The 22831-nt window shown below is 49.6% G+C and overlaps 1 protein-coding gene across 1 annotated transcript in view; it reads left to right on the top strand.

Moving 5' to 3' along the window:
- LOC144938099 (tensin-3-like) overlaps positions 1–22120 on the top strand; it is a 42057-nt gene extending 19937 nt beyond the window's left edge. Inside the window, exons 15-27 of the mRNA XM_078865797.1 lie at positions 49–937; positions 1063–1334; positions 2861–3091; positions 4533–4647; positions 6813–8098; positions 9143–9262; positions 11732–11854; positions 13360–13452; positions 14339–14509; positions 18171–18339; positions 19454–19522; positions 20736–20768; positions 21014–22120. Coding sequence (XP_078721923.1) covers positions 49–937; positions 1063–1334; positions 2861–3091; positions 4533–4647; positions 6813–8098; positions 9143–9262; positions 11732–11854; positions 13360–13452; positions 14339–14509; positions 18171–18339; positions 19454–19522; positions 20736–20768; positions 21014–21164 — 3722 coding nt within the window. The 3' untranslated portion in view covers positions 21165–22120. The remainder of the gene's footprint in view (positions 1–48; positions 938–1062; positions 1335–2860; positions 3092–4532; positions 4648–6812; positions 8099–9142; positions 9263–11731; positions 11855–13359; positions 13453–14338; positions 14510–18170; positions 18340–19453; positions 19523–20735; positions 20769–21013) is intronic.
- Positions 22121–22831: the final 711 nt, after the last annotated feature.

Below are 22831 nucleotides of genomic sequence, written 5' to 3'. Positions count from 1 at the left end.
ATTGGTGGCATATCATCCTACGCGTGTGCGTGTGTGTGCGTTCTGCAGGACTCCAATGCCAGGCATCCACGGCCTATTCGTTCCCGTCGCCCCTTTCGCCTGTACCATCGTGGGCTCCCTCCCCAAGTGACACGCGCGCAGGCCCCACCACTCTCAGCCCTGGGGAGCAAGACCAGCTGCGGCAACTGTTGCACGGTTTCGGCTGCACCGGTGGCAGCGGGTTGTCGGCATCAACCACCGCACACCCGCACTCCTCACGTGCGCCCGCGGGTGACCGGCACTCCGACCCACATCATCATCAGCAGCACAGCCCGCACAGGGTGCACTTTGGCGACACGCCCAGCATGATGCCGGTCCGAGAGACTGACATCCTGGACGATGATGTAGATGATGATGATGATGTCAACGAGGAAGACGATGTTGTTGACATTCAAGATGATGATGATATCGACGAGCCGCCTTCGACGCGTGCCATGGAAATCCTGGAGCGTGGCACACTTACGTTCTGTCCTGGCGCCAACCGACGTCGCCACTTGGGGAAGGGCGACCTGCGGCTGAATTTGGCGTCCGGGGACGCTCGCCCACAGGAGAACGGTATCAGCAGCCGCAGCCCTTACGCGCGAACACCTCGAGCAACGTCGCCAAACGTGAAATTCGGGCAGCCGACTCACGCGGTCGCCCCATGCGACGTCACGCGGTTGGCTCCAGGGGTGACCGCTATTCGTTCACCGAGCTCTGATCTCTACGCCATGGTGCAGCGGAGGGGAGCATCACAACCAAGCCTGGAGCCTGGCAGCAGTTGCCTGCAGCATCAGCAGCATCATCATGAGAAGCAGCAGGAGGTCCCACGTTGTGTGCGATTTGGGGCAGATGTCCCCATGTTGCCCGCTGTGCCGGTGAGAGGAGACAGCAGCCGTCAGGCTGTGCAGGGTCACAGGTGAGTTCCGTTCACGTAATCTATGAGCACGTTCTGCTGATGATGCTGTCACTGCTTCTGCTGAAGATGTTGCTAACAGTTGCTACTTATACCGCTGATGATGACGATGAAATCTGGTCATGAAGGCAGGTGAAGGCCTGGTCACCACCACCACCACTACCCCCAGCGGAGCCAAACCGCATGACATCCGAGACGGTGACGCTGCTGGGAGACACGGCCAAGTTCACGTCCTTGAGGGCGGGTGACGGGCGCGACACCCCGCCAAGCCCGAGTGAGCTCGACCAGTCCTTGGAGGCCCTAAACCTCCTCATCATGGACCTTGACCCCACCTTCACTCCCGTCTCCAGCCTCCACCGGGTACCGAGTGGGCACCAACCGTCACTTCCGGGGATTCTCGGTGAGCACTGGCACCCACTGCGTAACGTTCATGTGCTCGTACAATCGATGGCTTGACTCGCGTCTGAGCGAATGTTGCTCTCCGTTAGATTGTTTTTACCATAATGATGAGGAATCGTTTAGAATGTTTTCGTACACTCAGAGGGAGAGAATGATTCAGAGGTGCGGGAAACCACAGACAAGTGGGGAAGAAGCCAGAACTGGTGCCAACAATTACCCAAGCTCTGAAGACCTATATTGGTCATATTCTGCCCACTCCAATAATGAGCGTGCATATATGTGGGAGGTGAGAGGGAGGGGAACCCTCGATCAACGTTCTGATGGAATACGGATGGAAATGAATCCACTTGCTGTACTGTTAATTATTATGATGCTATAGTAAGCTATTGTAAATGTAAATTATAATTTGTGCGTGCATGGTTAAATGCACCAGTGCACGTACTTTCGGTAAGGCACGTAGGTATAAAATAAAACAAATCACGGCGTTTCGGGCGCAATACGCGTGACTTCATCAAAATAACCAAAGATTATGGATTCCTGCAGTCACGAAAGCTTCAAATCAAGAGTGCACAAGAGTGTACCGTTTACCTGACCAGGCTGCACGATGGTTAGGGTGCTTAACTCACATTTGTATGGAAATGGCTTCAAAATCTTGGTCAGGGGTAATGAGATACAGATAAAAACTAATTTTGAAAGACTTCTGAGCTCACTGTGCTCTTACCTGGCTATAAATAAAGGATGTATGTATGTAGGCATACCTATATATACACACACACACAAGGGTCATATTCCTGACCCCAGCAATCATCAGCCGTGAATTTTATCTGAAATGGTCCTGCGCCACCTCGCACTTACTGGCGAGCGTGGTGAGGTAGTGGTTAAACAACCACCATGACCAGAAAGCACGGGCAGGTTTTCATCCAGCAGTGAATTGACAAAAGGCTGTAGCATATTTAATTTATGATAATAGGGGTTTCCCCTTTTTCTGGCAACAAAACAGGTGTTAAGATGTTAAAACACCAAACTGAAACCTTTTACAAGGAATCATGTCTGCATTAACCACAATGCTTGTGGTCAGAATGCAAACAAAAAACACACTCTGATAACATATGCACTGTCCTTGAAACTGATTGGTCCACACCAGAGACAGCTTTCTTTCAAGCCTCGTCTCAAACGGTGTTAGACCAGAGGACGCCAAAAGGCGTAAATTCATGTTATATTTCGCTGTCATACTGCACCACACAGGACTACTGCGGTGAGCTACTTTGACTTGAGTGTCACCCCCTGAGCACCGAGGCGCGCTTTTCAATCGAAAGGGCTGCAGCCATGACGTCAGCTCATGCAAGTCGTTCAGCCAGTGGGTCCAACGCAGCCAGTTCACATAGGAATTGGGGAAGTTAATCATCTGCCTCGGGCCATCATTGCTTATGCATGAATGTTGATGATGATGATGATGATAATAATAAATAAAAGAAACCACGTGCAAAAGTGCCTACACTCGCCAAGCGCCACTGCTCGCGTTAGCAGGTGCTGGCCAGTGCACGGGCGCGACCGACGAGAGGAGACTCTTGCAGCTCAGGAGCAGCAGCAGCAGCAGCGAGGGAATTGGCGGCAGCGCTGGCGGAGCCTACAACGGCGGTCGCCACCCCGCGCCGCCGCGACCCTTGGAGCTGGCTCAGCAGCTGGCGGCGCCGGACATGGAGCCGTTCGGTCCGAACAACGGTGTGGATGTGGCCCAGCCTGACAGCTCGCCCGAAGGTCAGTCGTCACCGCTCTTCCGGGGCAATCGCAAGGGCCATGAGGCGCGCTCCCCGAAAACGTCTTGCTCATACCGCTGCTGGCGCAAAGGCTTGAGAGCCTTGGTCTACTCTTCCGCGCTGGGCGTACCCACATGTTGTCCCACCACACGCGACCTGATTGATCCACTAACTCAGGGGTTGGCAACCTGCAGCAACCTGTGGCTCCAGAGCCGCATGTGGCTCTGTAAGGACCGAGGGATTGCTTCGTGCCGTTGTTTATTGAGGACCGTCACAAATTCACATTCATTGCGGCTCCTTGAAATATAGATTTTTTTTGTTTCTTTTTACAGAATTAGAAGGAAATGGTTCTCATTGTTATGTTGGTCGCCGGCCCCTGCACTAACTAATGTGTACCCATTTATGCTGCTGGGTAGACACGCGGGGGGAGGGAGGGGGGGGAGTTTAAGAAACTTTGTCATGTTTCAAATGCCACACCGGGAGCACGAATCGAACCAGCGAGCTCAGGATTGCAAGTCCAGTCTGCAAAACACGGCAACATCCATTTCCCCCCCCGGCACCACTGCTCTACACCAGGGAAAAATACATGATATGATCAACGTTATATGTAATGATCCTTTTGCAGGACAGTGCCCATGACAAAAATGGGAAACGTTTTTTTTTATTTGTGCCTTTACACAACAGGCTATACAGAACCTTATTTTATTTACCCACGTCTTTTCTGCTATGAAGAAGGGCCAATTCCTGATATGTCAGCCTCCGGCTGCACATTTTCCCATTAAAATAATAAGTGCTAAATATCACTCTGGCATCTTATGGAATTATTACGGCACGCCACGTGCATCTTGCCTACATTCGTCCTCTTGATGCTTATTTTCTCCTTATCGGAAGATAGGGGTATGGTAATATAGGAGTAGTATGAATAGGCAGGCATACCTGGTACACGATTGATAGTACCACTCGAGTACAATAATCCAATACTCTGAGCCAACTAGCAGCGTCTCGGAAAATCCTGAGTGAGAAATGAAGCCCTGGTTCGAGTGTTACTGATGAAGGCAGTGATTGTCTTACTACTTCAACCAGAGCATGCGTCGCTGACTTTCTTTTGCGTGACGGGCCGTGTGTGACTCGTGTCACTGGACATCTGGACATCTTTAAAAATTAGCTTCATAACTCCTCTTGTTGTTGGTTGTTTGACTTGCATCCCACTGGGATTTTTGCACACAGCATTGGTGTACGGTATTTTTTTCTGCAATATTTTGCTTCCTTTTCTTGGATTTTCTGTTTGCACTCAGTCACACATTCACTTTAAGATGTTTTTTTGTTCATGTTTTTGTTTTTTGTTTGTTGCGGTTGCACCCGATTCAAGAGCCGAATGGCTCACAGGGCTATACCTAATAAATGAACTTGAACTTGAAAGATTGTGATTGTGTGTCGTACAGAGCAAGGCAGCTACGTGGAGATGGTCCCGTGGACATCCGATGTCTTCAGCGCGCGCTCCGCATCTCCCACCGCACGCTACTGTGCTGAAGAAGCGAAGCCTGTGGCCCCGCACAGGTGAGGAAGCTCGCTAGCGCTACCTACAACTAACTCCCAGCCATAACTTCTTGGTTCTTTCGGTGAAGTCACGTAGAAGGGAAATAATAAAATAATAAAATAAAACATAATAAAATCATTCTCACGACGTTTCGGCCACAACGCAAGCAGCCGTCCTCAGGTGAAGAACAGGTCTGTCGGGAAGACAGACCTGTTCTTCACGCTGTCTTCCCGACAGACCTGTTCTTCACCTGAGGATGGCTGCTTGCGTTGTGGCCGAAACGTCGTGAGAATTATTTTATTATGTTTTATTTTTATTATTTTATTATTTCCCTTCTACGTGACTTTACCGAAAGAACCAAGAAGATGAATCCCTGCAGTCACGAAAGCTTTAAATCGAAATCCCAGCCACAACTTTCTTTTAATATTTGCTTTACTTTACTGTGTAGAATTGTTTAATTTGTATGCTTTTTACCCTTTCCCGTTGCGAGACGTCTGCAAGTTGCAGGGTTGGTCCCGTTCACCGCTGAATCTCGGAACGTGCAAGCGGTTAGCGTTAATTTTATTTAGAAAGGCATAGCGCTATTGTTTTAAAGACATTGTACTCACCGCAGAGAACTGTAGATACACGACCGCACTCTATGACAGCTGGCGCTGACCTGAAGACGTATCGATAAAGTTATTTTATTATGACGTACATGTTCGTCAATCGATGACATGTACGTCATCGGAATGGGAAAGGGTTATATTGATCTGATGCCGCATTGGGTGGCAGATTTGTGCCCGAATTCGCCACGTGTTAACCAAAAATAAATTGACTTGACTTGACTATTGGCATGCACTGCACTGCAGCGCCGAGCGGTTAGTGCGTTTGTCGCCCATTTCAGAAGTTCCCAGTTAAAGCCCAGCGGCCGCCCTGTTTAATAATGTTGGCGTATTATTCACAGTTGAACTTTAAGATCCCATGACGTTATTCAACAAAGAGTAGGCCGTGTGCACCGGCAATCATGGTCCAAATTTGATCAATTACTCACAAATTGCTTAATTTGGAAAAAATCGCATCGTGACGTCGCCCCCTTATTGGCGGACGAATGCCGACTTGCAGACCACCGGTGCTGCGTTCTACTTGTTCTGCACAGCTAGCATTGGGTGGGGACGTCCTACATTGGGATGTTTAGCTCGTTCTATTTTTAAGTGTTTTGCATGTGGCAGGAAACCGGAATGCCCACAGAAAACCCACACGTTTCTTCTTGTTATTCTTAGCCTAATGTTCCCTTATATGGGGTCCACTTTGTTTGGTCATCGCTCTACACTCGCCTCTGTTCTGTGCCAAATGTGCCGCCATGCCTTAATTCCTCATGTCCTCCTTCAACATTTGCGTCCATCCTCCTTCCTCTATGTATTCCTCTTGCTCTGCTCGCTTGTAACTCCTTGCTCTGTACCCATTACGAGAAAAAGAATATCACAACCTCACACCACCGCCGCCATCTCCTGGCCACCTCAGAGCCCAGCTAAGCTGGGGAATTACAAAACCAAAACTGCACGATCAAACGTATATACGGTGAAAATTTTCAACAACATTGCCCTAAAAGGGAAAATAAATATGCAGATCAGATGTCCTTTCTTCAAAGCACACAGATCAAGAAAAATGGCCATTGTCCCGTAGCGTTGGCTATTTTTTTTGTGTGCAATATTATCGACAGATGTGTTGAGTTTTTGTTTTGTGTGCTTTTGCATCGCTGGAAATCCAGTACGTATGTGTACATGTGTATTCTTCACAGTAGTGTAGCGGTGAGCGTACTGCACTACGAACCCGGCGACCTGAGTTCGAATTCCCGTTCATGGCCAACACAAGTGACTATTATCTGAACCGGCCCTGGGCCTCCCCTAGGTCGACTCAACCTCAAATTAGTACCTGGTGTCGTGTGTAGTAAATATCACCACTTGGGAGACGAAGATGGCCGGGCGTGGTGTTGGCCACCCACCACCTCGTGTGCCATTCCAGCCTTCATAGCTGCTCACTAACAGCACTTGCCTCAATGGTCTGTTAAGCCTATATGGGGGATCTTTGTCTATGTATGAAGGCGGCAACACAGTGTACCTCAATTTATGTAATGAAGAACGTGGACTTTGGGTTCTTCTGTTTCGGCTATACGGGGGATCATTGTCTTTTCTATTCTTCACAGTGCTCCCAGCACCTTGACAAAACCGAGCGGCATCACGGAGCAACCGGGAGGCATCTCCACGCAGGCTTCCGTCACCAGCTCCTACATGTCCATGGTTGGTTACCCGACCAACACGTGGGCCCGCCACGGCGAGCAGCACGAGGAAGGCAGCCTCACGCAGGCCCTGCCCGTGGGGCCCTCCAGCGCGCTCCTCGTGAGCTCCCATCGCCTGCCTGCCAGCAGCAGCAGCAACCACGGCGGCGCGGGGCGAGGGACCTTGCCCACCTATGCCTCCGCGTTCCCGAGGTCGGAGAAAGAGGGCCCCTCGCACCTCTTCCCGTCCACCTCGTCCTCCTCGTCCGGCTCCCGCAACGAGTCGAGAGTCGGGCTGGAAGGAGCTCGGTCTTGGCACGCGTCCGTGTTTGGCTATCCGCCAGAAGGAGCGGAACGGTCGACGGCGACTCAAGGCGCTGGGAGCTTCTCCCTGCCCGCCTCCAAGCATCTCAACGGGCACCTTCCCGCCTCGCCGGCGACTTTTCACGGTTTTTCGCGCACTCACCTTGGAAATCCCGGAGCCACCGGTGCGGGGCAGAGCGACGCGCGGCAGGAGCGCCTTGGCAGCGAGACATTGCTGAGCTTCGCAGCGCCACCGAATGGTGCGCCGGGCGGTCTGCACTGCAACGGAGGGGTCGGCCACAAGAGCGGCACCAGCAGCCGGTCGAGCTACAAAGGCGCGTGGTTCGACAGCCTGCCCATGCACTTTTCCGTCGACAGCGAAGGGGGCTACACCTCTTACTCGCACGCCAAACCCGAGCACACGCTTGCGCGCGGTTTTGACGGCGCGCTGCCAGACGTGTACCGAGGCACGCACACCACCGCGGCAGACATTCACGGCCCCGTCCTGCCGAGCGGGAATGCTCAGAGGCCGATCGCGGCCACGGCCGCCGCCACAACCGCCGGCGGAGGCGTGCCTCGGAATGCCCGGGAAGGCTCCTTGAGCACGGCGGCTTCGCTCGCGACTTCACGGGCGTCGTTGCCGGTCGGTGCCGCCCCGGTCTCGTGGTCCCTCCGCCGGAACAAACCGGCGCCGCTTATGCAGCCGCCGCCGCCGCCGCGACCGCCGCTGCCACCGCGGGCGTCGTGGGAGGAGCATCAGCGGCTGCACAGCTCTGCGAGCGAGCACCGCTCCCCGCTGCACAGCGAGCTGTCGAGCCCCGGGGGCACGAGCACGTCGAGCGTGACGTTCGTGCAGCACGCGTCGCCCGCGCCGCGTGGCCCCGCATCGCCCGTGCACGTCACAGCCTCCGGTACGCGGCCAGCACCGGGCTGAGAGGTTGACTTGGGGCCCAGTGCTGGCGTCGTTTTGCTTTTGGGTGCATGTTCCACTCCTCTCCCTTGACTGTGTTAACTGCCACCCATGCTTGATGCCAAATACTCTGTTGTTTACCTTAGTTATTTCAGTTTGTCTTTTTTTAATGTGTACAGCTCAAAGTTACAATGAACAACACTCTTTTATGCAGCCACATCACTGGTAGCAATCAACAGAGCGATGCTGTGACTTAAATGACCCAATTACACCGTTTTATTTATGAATGTATCGTGTTTCAAATATAAATTACATGTTTGGGAGCCCCTCAATTTCCGAGGCCCCTGGCTGCAGCAGCCCCCGCTTCACCTGAGCCCAGTGACCCTGAGCCTGACCCCTGCACCACGGGACACATTACTGCACGGGGATCGAGCTGGCCAGAGCGCTCCGGTGGCCAATCTCGAGCCAGAGAGAAATAGAATGCACCTCATAAACATGAATCTCCGTGAATCAAAAAGAGCACACACTCAAAAACTGAGAACAAAAAATGTGTATCGCTCTTTGTGCGCATCTGTAACCCTGTCAGTCCACTGCTGAATGAGGGCACCCTCACGCCACGTGGGCCGTGCGGGTTATTGACCGTCCTTACACACTTTGGTCAGTGGGGGTGGGTGAAGGCAGCGAGAATAGGGATGGGAGCTTATAAAATATAGAAATATGATGGATTATGCTGCAATGCTCTCGACTGTCAATCACGTAGCTCTGCAGCTTGTAACTCCTGTTACGGATGGATGGTCGCCCATTCAAGGACTTTCCAGACTCCAGCAAACTTAGCTTCCCAGATCTGGGTGATTCGATGAAAGGAAAATCACTTATAGAGAGCCAAAATCACGAGACGTGTTTACAAATCTACCTCGAATTACATTGATCGCCAATGTACTTGCGCCCTCACCTGGTTAAATTAAGGACTTCGGCAATCGGTCGGTGATTTTCATTGACTTTGAAATGTCCTCTTACCGCTCGGTGTGGTTTGTTTGGCTTTCAGGTTGGCCAGATGGAAACAACTCGGGATCAGACAGGATCCCTCACTTCACCCGCAGCAACATCAGTTTTGTGCAGGACACATCCAAGTTTTGGTACAAACCTGGCATCACGCGGGAGCAAGGTAAGGAGCGTTGTGGAACAACGCGACATGTCCTTGTGCGAGTGCTTGAATCTGGGATTAACACTGACACAGAGGTGGCGTATAACGCGTGTCCATTTCATGTTCGATAATGAGCTAGCGCAGCTTAGATCTGGTTCAAATTGGTAGTCTTATGCAATGTATTTATTTTGCATTTGCACCGAGGCAGGCAGCAGCTTAATCATTTGCCGGATGCAGTGTCCTCAGACCGCCGCCAAGCTTGGTCAACGGACAGAGTCTTCAACAATGTCCGTCATCGTCTGTCGTGCATCACAGCTACATTTTGGGTTGTGGCGTAAGCTTCGCCTGTGCAGGCTTTGTCGCACACAAGTGGCCTTGGCCAGTTGGGAAACGGCTGGGCAGGGCCCAGTCATGGCGCTGAAGATCAAATCCAGGGGAGCAGATCGCAGGGTGGGTCCACAAGGAATTGGTTCCTTGTTGACGATGGGAGCCACTCCTAGCATCGCGTGGCTCGTTGGTCCACAGCGGGTGCCACGATGACAGCTGGGGCAGCAGGCGGGTGAAAGAGATGTTACGCCAATGACTGTGATGGATGTTTAGAGATTATAGTCGAGATAAAAATCTGAGGATAATGTAGCCATCGTCATGCATGCTGCCTCACCTCCACCATCGCTTCCCTCTGCCAGATCTCACAGCTGTTGCAGAGTTGACATTCACTTTCGTCACATCACCTGAGTCTAACCTAACAGAATCCAACCATCTGGTTTAAGTATACAGAGTCAATATGTCCTACGTACAAAGGGGTCGTCCATAAATGACGTCACGCACCTAGGGGGGGGGGTCAGATTTTTGTGACGATGTGTGACGAGGGGGGGGGGATTTGAGAAATGTGACGTCACGTCAAAATGCGCAACTTTAAATAAATATTGAATTGTTATAACAACACTCCTACAACATCAGAGTGCAGCGCCACATTAAATACGTACTACAATTACGATAGTTTAAAGCGATTTGAAGCATGTTTTATTTTCAAAATGGAATTATGGTTTGGTGGGGGGGGGGGGCAGAGCTTTGTGACGTCATATTTTAGGGGGGGTCTGACTTTTTGTGACGCCGTGTGACGAGGGGTGGGGGGGTCAAAAATCGTCCAAAATCGCGTGACGTCATTTATGGACGGCCCCAAAGACCATCCGGCGAAGGTTGTTTCGCGGTAGAGTGTGCGGTGCGCAATCAGAAGGTTGCGAGCTCAAAACCTGTTTCGGCTGCTACAATGTGAAGGGAGAGTTAATGGCGGTTGTCCTCAGGATAGACTCACCCCTTCCACGAAGTGTCGACATTTCCACCACTGGCTCAGGGCTGTAAACAGGAGATGGACGCTGCCTCTGTATCCATTTGAGCCGGATATCATGAAGACTTTCAGGATCATTCTTCAATCATCATCATCATCATCACAGCCATATGGCTTGACATCTTCCCCTCGGCAGCCACCATCTCTATGCCTACTCCAGTGGCCTGCCTCATTGAGCTGTCCACTCACTTCCGGTACATGTGTGCCTCCATATTTGAAGTTTTCGTGACAGCAGGGATCCATACTCTTTGGTTCTTTCGGTAAAGTCACGTGGGTATAAAATAAAATAAATTAAATCACGACGTTTCGGGCGCAACACAAGCGTCCGTCATCAGGTGGAACAGATGTGTGGAAACCCTCTCCGTAGAGGCGGTTTAATCTAGATTTGAAGTTGTCGTGACTGCACCAAAGAGTATGTTTACCTCCTTTTCCCTATTACACCTGAACCACTGATGTGGCACTGGTGTGTATGTATGTATGTTGCATATCTTTTGCACCTCACATAGTTAACTCTACTAATCGGAGGTGGGGGGTGGGGGAAGGACAACAAACTAAACACAAAAAGGAGTTCTAAAGAAATGAGTTTACAATCTATATTCCAAAGGGCAGAGCTCCAATGGCTTCCAGACGGCCCGCAAAAGCGCATGTGAAAGCGCGCGATACGGTGACCGTCTTTGTTCAATGGCCAGCCGAAAGCCTCTGCTGCGAGGACGACCGGAGTTCACGGGATTATGGTTCATGCACTTTGACGAGTTGTGTGTAGTCGTGTGTTGCCGACCTACAGTGCATCACTGTGTTTTTGCTTTTATGGCTTTATTTTGGTGATTTTCTAAAAGTTTTTTGGTTTGGCCATGTTTTTTTGTTGTAGTACAGAGTTAGACTGATGGCCTTAATCTAAGTTGTCTTATGGTTGTTGTTGTTTGACTTGTATCCCACTGGAATATTTGCACAGGGTTGGTGTACGGTGATTTTTCTGCAATATTTTGCTGTCTTTTCTTGGATTTTCTGTTTGCACTTAGTCACTTTAAGATGTTTTCTTGTTCATGTTTTTTTGTTTGTTGTGGTTGCACCCGATTCAAGAGCCGAATGGCTCACAGGGCTACACCTAATAAATGAACTTTGAACTGTGTTGACGTGTGCAGCCGTGGCGCTGCTGTGCCCACGCGAAGCCGGGGCGTTTGTCATTCGAAACAGCAGCTCCTTCCACGGGGACTTCGGGCTCGCCATGAAGGTGGCCAACCTGCCGCCCGGCGTGCCTGTACAGGGTGAGCGGCGCATGCGGTGATGCGGCCTTACGGAACACGATAAAACTAAGCGCAACTTTTTTTTATTTGTTCAGGTCGGGCCCCACTGAGCTGTATAACTCTTTCAGAATTTTCTGTTTGCACTTAGTCACATATTCACTTTAAGATGTTTTCTTGTTCATGTTTTTGTTTTTTGTTTGTTGCGGTTGCACCCGATTCAAGAGCCGAATGGCTCACAGGGCTATACCTAATAAATGAACTTGAACTTGAACAGAAGCGACCTGGCCACAAATAATATCTCAACGAAGTGACATATCATGTGGAAATGTATGGATGCCACGGTGGCGAGGTAGTTAACATCTCGCCACCTTGGCATCGATCTGGACCCTGACCCCTGTAAATTTGGAGTTTGCGTGTCTCTCTTCTCGTGGTCGAGTGGATTTTTCTCCTGATCCTCCAGGTTTTCCCTCCACATTTAGAATCAACATGTGTTTAGAGTATTTGGCTGCTATAAATGTCCACATGGACTTCGTTGAGCTATCATTTGTGGCCAGGTCGCTTCTGAAATAGAGCTATATTGCTCAGTGGGCCTTACCTAGTAAAATAAAAAGTGTGTTTTATAGTATAGCAGCCAAATACTCTATTTGTTCTATTTTGATTGATATGGCTGTGTAGATCATAATGGCCATGTCGATGCCACTGAACCATCAGACCTCATATGCGAGGGGACCACAGAAACGGCTGAGTAGGCCTCAGAGGAGGGCTCACCTGGAATGTTGTCCCAGGCTTCGAAAAACATTTTGGCAGACCTCCCATTTACATTGAGATTCTAATTCGGTTGACTAAGGTACAGACAGTCATCGACTTACGAACACCCGACTTAGGAACACGCGGACTTACGAACCAGCTTCCATTAAATATTAAAAAGATTAACATTGACTTAAAACACGAACTCGCACTATCAAACTGAACAATTTTGTTCAGAGGAGCGATCCTCCGTGAGATGTCATGAGTCGGCCTCGCGCTGGGAGTGAGTGTATGTGTGCGCGTGCGTTTGTGTATGTTTGTTAAAGTAGTGTGTGGGGAGTGGTAGTGTAAGGGTTAGCATGCTGCACTACGAAAGCGGTGACCAACACCAGTTACGATTATCTAAACCGGTCATGGGCCTCCTATAGGTCGACTCAGCCTCAAATGAGTTCCTGGTGTGGTGTGTAAACTTGGCCGGGCATGGTTTTGGCCACCCACCCCCTCGTGTGCCATGCAGGCTTTCATAGGTGCTACTCGCAAACAGCACTTGCATCCTACATTCTGTTGAGGCTATATGGGGGATCTTTGTTGTGTGTGGAGGAGCGGTAGTGTAGTGGTTAGCGCGCTGCGCTACCAACCTGGCGACCAGAGTTCAATTTCTGCTCACAGCCAACGCCAGTGACGATTATCTGAATGGGTCCTGGGCATCCCTTCGGTCGACTCAGCCTCAAGTATCAGTACTTGGTTGTAGTGTGTGGTCTGATTTGATTGGTCAACAGGAGACCTGGTGGATGAACTCGTCAGGCACTTCCTCATCGAGACGAAGGCCCGGGGAGTGCGGCTGAAGGGCTGCCCCAATGAACCCTTCTTCGGTGAGTGACGAGTAGACCATGGACAGCTGAAGCTGCCGTATTACACCGTCGGTGCAAGGGCATTCCCCCCCCCCCCCCCATCTTATTACAATTTCAAAGTCAAGATTAAGAGGGCATCAAGAGCCAATGCCACCAATGTCACCATGTACTGCTTCCTACCTTCCTGCAACTGTTATAATTTGGCATTTGACTTAAGAGGTCTGCACTTCGTTCATTGATCATTGATCTCTTGAGTGCCTCCCTGTTGGGCTCCAATAGCCTCCAGTGGCATAAACATGTAATATGCCCATCGTAGAGGTCACTTTCTTCAGTAGACTACCACTTTTGACTTCCTACAAAGTGGCCCTCAATGCATTATCGTTCCGAGATGGACGATGACAGTGATTGGCCGAGTTGACACCTGTACAGGATTTTTTGTCACAACCACCTCGAGCTGGGCTGTCCGATTACTTGTGCAATCGATTACTCTACCAACGATCGGTCGGATTACTTAACTCATCCGATAACGCAAAACTAGTTGGAAAAACAAGCCTCACACGTGTGTGAGCACGTGTGCCGCTGGGCGGGAGGCGATGGCCGGAGCTCGTTGTCGTCATCGGCACCACCAGGCGTGTCACGGTGGGTGTGGCTTTCCGGAGGTTTCCCGTCTTCGAGTAGAATGGATGTTGGGATGAGGAGCATTTTTCAAGTGGAACCGAATAATCCACGCCAACAAAAAAAATTACTGGAACAAAAATGTTTGGTTAATTCATCGACTCACATTCCCAGCTCCAGTTACCTTCCGTACGTGGGTCGCACACTCTGACCGATGCGCTGCCCGAGCATATCGTGCCATGAACACGTGGAGGTGTTGATGGCGAGGCCGTGCTGTGGGCGGTGTGTGCAGGAAGTCTGTCGGCGCTCGTTAACCAGCACACGGTGACGCCACTCGCACTGCCTGGATGTCTGCGGCTGCCCGACCGTGACTTCGACGACCCGGGTGACCTCACCAAGGCCCATGACCTATGCGACGCTCGCACAGGCGGCCCTACTGGCTCCTCACAGCCACCCGAGGCCGGTCAGTGACGATGTTGATGATTACTGTGATCACAGTCAAGTCTATTGATGATCCAGCATGCAGTAGTTGACTTCAGTCACTCACTGCCAACCATTTGCCTCCTTATCGCCTTTCCATTGGAACCAACATGGTTACCGTTCCAGCTCACTCTTCGATCACTCCATCCACGTTGAGGCCTCGGTCAACCAGACACTGACTCATCTTGGTTCTTTCGGTAAAGTCACGTGGAAGGGAAATAATAAAATAATAAAAATAAAACTTCATAAAATTATTCTCACGACGTTTCGGCCACAACGCAAGCAGCCGTCCTCAGGTGAAGAACAGGTCTGTCGGAAAGACAGCGTCTGAATGAGACCGAAAGAACCAAGAAGATGAATCCCTGCAGTCACGAAAGCTTTAAATCGAAATGAGACACTGACTGTTTTGTCTCATCCACACTGTGCTTAGAGCAACACATTCACTCACCTACACGCTCACTCACTTACTCAACCATTCACTCACCTGCTTAGTCACCTATTCGCTTACCCATTGACTCATTCACTCACCCACTGACTCCCTCAATCACCCACTCACTCACCCACTCACTCATCTACTCACCCACCAACTCCCTCAATTCACCCACTCACTCATCCACTGACTCATTCCCTCACCCACCGACTCCCTCAATCACCCACCCACTGACCCACTCACTCATTAACTCACCCACTGACTCCCTTAATCACCCACTCACTCACCCACTCACTCATCTACTCACCCAGCGACTCCCTCAATCACTCACTCACTCACTCATTCCCTCACCCACTGACTCCCTCAATTCACCCACTCGCTCACTCACTGACTCATTCACTCACCCACTGACTCCCTCAATTCACCCACTCGCTCACTCCCTGACGCATTCACTCACCTATTGACTCCCTCAATTCACCCACTCACTCACCCACTCACTCATTCACTCACCCACCGACTCCCTCAATCACCCACCCACTCACCCACTGATTCATCAATCACCCACTCACTCACCCACTCACCAAATCACTCAATCACCCACTCGCTCACTCCCTGACGCATTCACTCACCCACTGACTCCCTCAATTCACCCACTCACTCACCCACTCATTCATTCACTCACCCACCGACTCCCTCAATCACCCACCCACTCACCCACTGATTCATCATTCACCCACCGACTCCCTCAATCACCCACCCACTCACCCACTGATTCATCATTCACCCACTCACTCACCCACTCACCAAATCACTCAATCACCCACTCGCTCACTCCCTGACGCATTCACTCACCTATTGACTCCCTCAATTCACCCACTCACTCACCCACTCACTCATTCACTCACCCACCGACTCCCTCAATCACCCACCCACTCACCCACTGATTCATCAATCACCCACTCACTCACCCACTCACCAAATCACTCAATCACCCACTCGCTCACTCCCTGACGCATTCACTCACCTATTGACTCCCTCAATTCACCCACTCACTCACCCACTCACTCATTCACTCACCCACCGACTCCCTCAATCACCCACCCACTCACCCACTGATTCATCAATCACCCACTCACTCACCCACTCACCAAATCACTCAATCACCCACCCACTGACCCACTCACTCATTAACTCACCCACTGACTCCCTCAATTCACCCACTCACTCACCCACTCACTCATTCACTCACCCACCGACTCCCTCAATCACCCACCCACTCACCCACTGATTCATCATTCACCCACCGACTCCCTCAATCACCCACCCACTCACCCACTGATTCATCATTCACCCACTCACTCACCCACTCACCAAATCACTCAATCACCCACTCGCTCACTGCCTGACGCATTCACTCACCTATTGACTCCCTCAATTCACCCACTCACTCACCCACTCACTCATTCACTCACCCACCGACTCCCTCAATCACCCACCCACTCACCCACTGATTCATCAATCACCCACTCACTCACCCACTCACCAAATCACTCAATCACCCACTTGCTCACTCCCTGACGCATTCACTCACCTATTGACTCCCTCAATTCACCCACTCACTCACCCACTCACTCATTCACTCACCCACCGACTCCCTCAATCACCCACCCACTCACCCACTGATTCATCAATCACCCACCCACTCACTCACCCACTCACCAAATCACTCAATCACCCACCCACTGACCCACTCACTCATTAACTCACCCACTGACTCCCTCAATTCACCCACTCACTCACCCACTCACTCATTCACTCACCCACCGACTCCCTCAATCACCCACCCACTCACCCACTGATTCATCATTCACCCACCGACTCCCTCAATCACCCACCCACTCACCCACTGATTCATCATTCACCCACTCACTCACCCACTCACCAAATCACTCAATCACCCACTCGCTCACTCCCTGACGCATTCACTCACCTATTGACTCCCTCAATTCACCCACTCACTCACCCACTCACTCATTCACTCACCCACCGACTCCCTCAATCACCCACCCACTCACCCACTGATTCATCAATCACCCACTCACTCACCCACTCACCAAATCACTCAATCACCCACTCGCTCACTCCCTGACGCATTCACTCACCTATTGACTCCCTCAATTCACCCAATCACTCACCCACTCACTCATTCACTCACCCACCGACTCCCTCAATCACCCACCCACTCACCCACTGATTCATCAATCACCCACTCACTCACCCACTCACCAAATCACTCAATCACCCACCCACTGACCCACTCACTCATTAACTCACCCACTGACTCCCTCAATTCACCCACTCACTCACCCACTCACTCATTCACTCACCCACCGACTCCCTCAATCACCCACCCACTCACCCACTGATTCATCATTCACCCACCGACTCCCTCAATCACCCACCGACTCACCCACTGATTCATCAATCACCCACTCACTCACCCACTCACCAAATCACTCAATCACCACACCGCAGGTCACAACGCTTCTCTTTCTGCTTCTGCCCTCGCACTGCTCCACTTTGGAATTCCCTTCTCATCGTCTTATTTTCCCAAGTGCTTAGAACAACCTTGCTGGATTCAAGAATTGTGTAACCTCTTATTTATTACAACGTTAATAGCGCTGTTTGTTTTTGGCCACTTGTTTCTGGCTGTTTTGGGGCTTTGGGCCTTAGTTCGGCAACTATGGTGAAATAGAGAATAGTGATCAGAGTGGTTGAAGATGATGATGACGGTGATTAGAGTGGTCGTGAGTATTAGAGTGATGATGATAATGACGATAATTTTCAATCTTGATACAACAGTCTATTATAGTAATGATGATTGCAAGAGTGAGTATAACTCGTGATTGAATATGATGAATGTTGTTAAATGTATCTCAGCAAAATTACCTCAATGTTCTATTGTAGACATGAACACCCTGCGCCAATCAGCTTGTTAGAAGATGTGGTGACGATGATGGTGGTGGTCGTGGTATTGGTGTTTTTGGATGTGGTGGTGGCACTTAGTGTTGGTGACAGCGATGGTTGTGGTGGTCATGCTGTTGGTGACCATCGTGGTGCCGGTGCAGCTACTGCCGTTGCTGCTGCTGACTATGATAATGCCGTTACTGCTACTGCCGCCACTGCTGATGCTGCTGATTTCTCTTTTAACCAGTGGGTACCGCATTCTTCCTCGATTCCGTGGAGATGGAGTCTCTCACGGGACCCCAGGCGGTCGCCCGGGCAACTGCGGTGATCATGGGCATGGCTGTGAGGTCCATGCCGGTTCACGTGCACCTGAGAGTGACCGAACAAGGGATCACGCTCACCGACACGCACAGGAAGTGAGCACACGCCCAACAGGGACACAGAGAACTTAATGGTCTTGGAATTATGGTGCTTTGTTGATGGCTGATGTTTCATTTTTGTGGACCCACCTCCCGTGGTGATTTGACTGGCGTCGAGGTGAGGCCAGCTGGGTAATGTTACAGAGGCTGTCTGATCGGCCACCCAGAGTCAAATGACTTGAGGGATTGCTGGTCACATGTTCCTGTTTCTCTGTGATTGGTCACCAGTCGGTGCACTGGTTAGGAAAAAAGAAGAACAAAAAATACCCGATTGAAGACTGCGCGGGCTGTTTGCACTGCTTCTGTTTATGCTCAGCAGCAGCTGAGATTGGGGCAACCCTGGAAATGTGTGATTTCCGCGACTGGCTGAGGACCCGCAGAGGGGAGATGAGCACCACTTCGTGCCTCTTTGAGCAGATAATCAATTTGACACTTCTGCCGACTTTTAATAGCAGGCAGTCATCGACATACGAACGGCGGGTTAGCTTCCTGAGACCCGTTCGTAAGTCAGTTTGTTCGTATCTCGAGACTCAATATTTTATTGTACATACGGTCAGTGTTATAAAATGTGTTTTGGTTCAATAAAAAATTGTATCATTGTTAAACTCATAAATAAGAAGAAATATTGTACTATTGCATTTAAGACTGTTATAAATGTTGCATAGTAATTAAAACATAAAATAAAGTCACGTGCAAAGAAAACTAAAATAACTTTTATTTTTACTTTCCTTGAGTTGAATGGTTCACTCGCATTGTGCATCACACGGGATGCTCGGATTCTTCACATCTCACGGAGGATCGCTCCGCCGATCAAATTAGTTCCGCGGTTTGGTTCGTACTTACTACCCAACGTTTGCCACCCGGATGGTTACAAATAAGAACATGGCGGTTCGTTCGTAAGCGCGGATGTTCTCATGTCGGGCGTTCGTATCGCAGGGCACTGCCTGTGTGACCCGTGAATCGGTTAACGACGATGGACATTCCTATCCAACACCGACAGTTGCTATGGAAGGTATCGGACGGCTGTTGTGCGCGTCGGCATAGGATGAAAGCAGCCACGACAAGTCAGTAACGCGTGGAGTTGACGCTTTGTTGTTTGATATTGCCCCAGGCGCTTCTTTAGGCGCCACTATCCGGCTGAATCCATAAGCTTCTGTGCCATGGTTCCTGATGTCACAAGGTGCGTTTTTACACTGCACACATAAGTCATTGTTTGGTTAAGCATGTAAGTGAAATGTGCATGCATTTGCACGTGTATTGTGTGTCTGTAAAAATATGTATGCGTGTCTATGTCACGCATACATATTGGGGTGTCATGGTGGCGAGATGTTAACTACCTCGCCTGGCATGCAGGAGGTCGTCGGTTCGATACCAACTCTGACGCTTGCTGTATATTTGTAGTTGTCCTGTTCTCCCTGTGATTAGGTGGATTTTTATCCGGGTCGTCCGGTTTTTCCCTCCACATTTATAATCAACGTGCATTTAGAGTATTTGACTATCTATAAATGTCCATGTTGATAAGCCACTTCGTTGAGCTATCATCTGTGGCGAGGTCGCTTCTGAAAAAGAGTTGTATAGATCTGGTAAAATAAAGTAAAATAAAAAAAATTGTTTAGTTTTAGTTCAATAGTTATGTATGTGTTGTGCGCGGGGAGCGGTAGTGTAGCGGTTACCGCTTTGCGCTACAAACCTGGCGACCGAGTTCGATTCCCGTTCATGGCCAGCACCAGTGACGATTGTCTGAACCGGTCCTGGGCCTCCCCTAGGTCGACTCAGCCTCAAATTAGTACCTGGTGTGGTGAGTAAACATCGCCACTGGGGAGTGGTACTGGCCACGCATCCCTTTGGGTGCCGTGTCAGCCTTCGTAGGTGCTCGCTAACAGCACTTGCCCCAACAATATGTTCTGGCTACATGGGGAATATTTGTCTAGCAATGGCATGAGGGTTGAAACAAAATTAGAATGACTTTGTGGGAAGTCAAGACTGGTTGTCCTCCAGTCACACTGGCACTTGCCATCGGAATGTGTAATTGCATCACAGGCTCAGAGCTGTCGATTGAGATGGATGATGATCGATATTCCTTTGAGCAGGGAGACTGAACGAGGTTTCTATCTCAACGAACTGGCCAAAGCACATCGCATCAATGATTTTCTCCTTTGTTGATGGAGACATTTAAAAGTAACATGAACCTAATGAAAATTAACATTCTAGCCCTTTCGCTTTTGCAGAGGCTCATAGATATTAAAAAATACGCGAATGCATTCTTTATATCTGTATATTATTTATACGTCAATGCAGCGCATATACAACGCCTGTAAATGCGTTATCCAATTAGAATAATTTCACGTGCAGAAGCCTTAAATCGTTTTCGTTTAATGTGTCCTTGTTTGAAGGTGGCCCATGGCTGAAGACAAGCCTGCGGCAAAGTAAGTACCCTTGCTCACAGTTCTGACACATCATACCAGACTGGCGTTTTTCGATCATACTGGTATGACGCCCCCCACCCCAAGTACTGTAAGCACTCGGGAGACAAAGCTGGCCGGGCGTGGTATTGGCCACACACCCCCTCATGCGCTGTGCCAGCTTTCATGGGTGCTCGCTAACAGCACATGCCGTTCAAGGCTAAACGGGGGAATGTTTGTCTTTGTGCCGTGGCGGGTGACTTGTGCAGGATGTTCGGCCTCGTGGCTCGCGAGGCTGGCAGCGTCTCGCACAACGTTTGCCACCTCTTCGCCGAGGAGGCTGACTCCCCGGGACATCGGGCCGAGAGCTGGGTCCAAGCGGCATCGCAGATCCTTCACCTGTGCTCCAGGCCTCATTGAAGTCCAACGGAGGCCACGCGAGGAGGCCGCCTTTCAAGCTGGATGGCAGCAAAGCCAAACATGACAAAACTACTAAATCTCTTGGGCCTTAATTCCACTTTCTTAACTTCCACAGGATTCCATTACAGTGGCCTCCGTTCACTTTCACAGAGATACGTTTCAGAAATCTCCGGTTTTACAGAGCTATATTTATGGAACTGCCTTTCATATTCTACAGAGATTTATTAAAAAAGTCAAAATGTACGTCCATTCACTTGTATAACGAAGATTATTCTGTGGACATCGCTTTTACATGTTTGACATGTGCACGGTGTAACTTTCGTAGATGCGTTTGAAAGCGAACGAAGGCTGACGAAGGCACAACCATCGTTTGTAGCTTTGCGCTTATTTGCTTTAAATTGCCAACCTCCATTGACTCTGGTCCGTGAAAACCCAGCTTGATGAACCCAAAGGCTGTCGAAGTTGGTACACATTTGCCGTGCTGTACAATGACGTGGAATCAAGTATTATTAACCCGAAGGCCAGTTGGGCCTGATTCTTGCTGTTCATTTTCCATTACAGTTATGAGTTCAAACAAGAAACAACAACAACAACACTTATTTATTTATTCAGCTGAAGCATCAGTAATTTATTGTGTTACTGTAATTAGAGTGTGCGGTCATTACGCATTTCATATTGTCAGATATATTCGATGAGTGTGTTCAGGTAGTGACGATAATTTAAAGTATCGCATGCCTTCATGATGCAATTGGTGAAAAGCTTTCAATGTTCATGAAGAAAAGTGTTACACTTCTATCGGAGAGGTGTCGTATGTTGTAATGCAGCCTAGGTGTTTCAGTGTATGTAATAAAATGTTTCATATATATTATTTACTACATCCACCGTCCGAATACTAAATAGGGAAAGCGCCACTTTTAAACATGGATGGACATTCTAGATTTGAAGCTTTTGTGATTGCAAGGATTCATACTCTTAGTTCTTTCGGTAAAGTCACGTAGGTAAAAAATGAAATTAATAAAACTAAAACAATAACACCTGATGACGGAGACTTGTGTTGCCTCCGAAACGTCGTGATTTTTATTGTTTTATTTTTATTAATTTCATTTTTTACCTACGTGACTTTACCGAAAGAACTAAGAGTATGGATGGACATGTCGTGGTGGTGTGGACAAATCATCGCGTTCAGGTACCGAGGCTGCATCTCTGAGCACCTGGGTTCAAGTCTCAGTTTAACCGAGAATGAAACATTTCGCTAGTGCCAAAATTGTTGAGTTTATTTCTTCCCATGCATTTATTGACAATGGGACTAAACGCACCGCCATATATGATTGTTTTTATATGGTTGTTTTTGTTTGTTTGTTTTTCACCACTGGCTGTGAGCCAGTGGTAAAAAAAATTCAAAATTATTAGGATGAGAGCCATTTCCTCGATTGGAAGATCACGGTTTTTTTTTTCCACAAAGATGGTAGCCATTTTATCGATCCCAGAAAGAGAATGGGCTAGGTCGACCTCCAACTAGTCAGTGTAATTTCATCCTTCTGACCGTTAGTCGAGGGCTCTGACCTTTAGCAAGAGTGCCCTCTGACCCCCACCGCTGGCTCAGGGCCACCAATTTTGAGGAGCATCGGTCCTTTGTTCGTTTGAACAGGCGAGACACTTCGACCTTT

The sequence above is a fragment of the Lampetra fluviatilis genome, chromosome 21, assembly GCF_964198595.1.
Source record: "Lampetra fluviatilis chromosome 21, kcLamFluv1.1, whole genome shotgun sequence".
Classification (NCBI taxonomy): domain Eukaryota; kingdom Metazoa; phylum Chordata; class Hyperoartia; order Petromyzontiformes; family Petromyzontidae; genus Lampetra; species Lampetra fluviatilis.
Note: the sequence above shows the minus strand (reverse complement) of the source record. Positions and strands in the feature narration are given on the sequence as shown.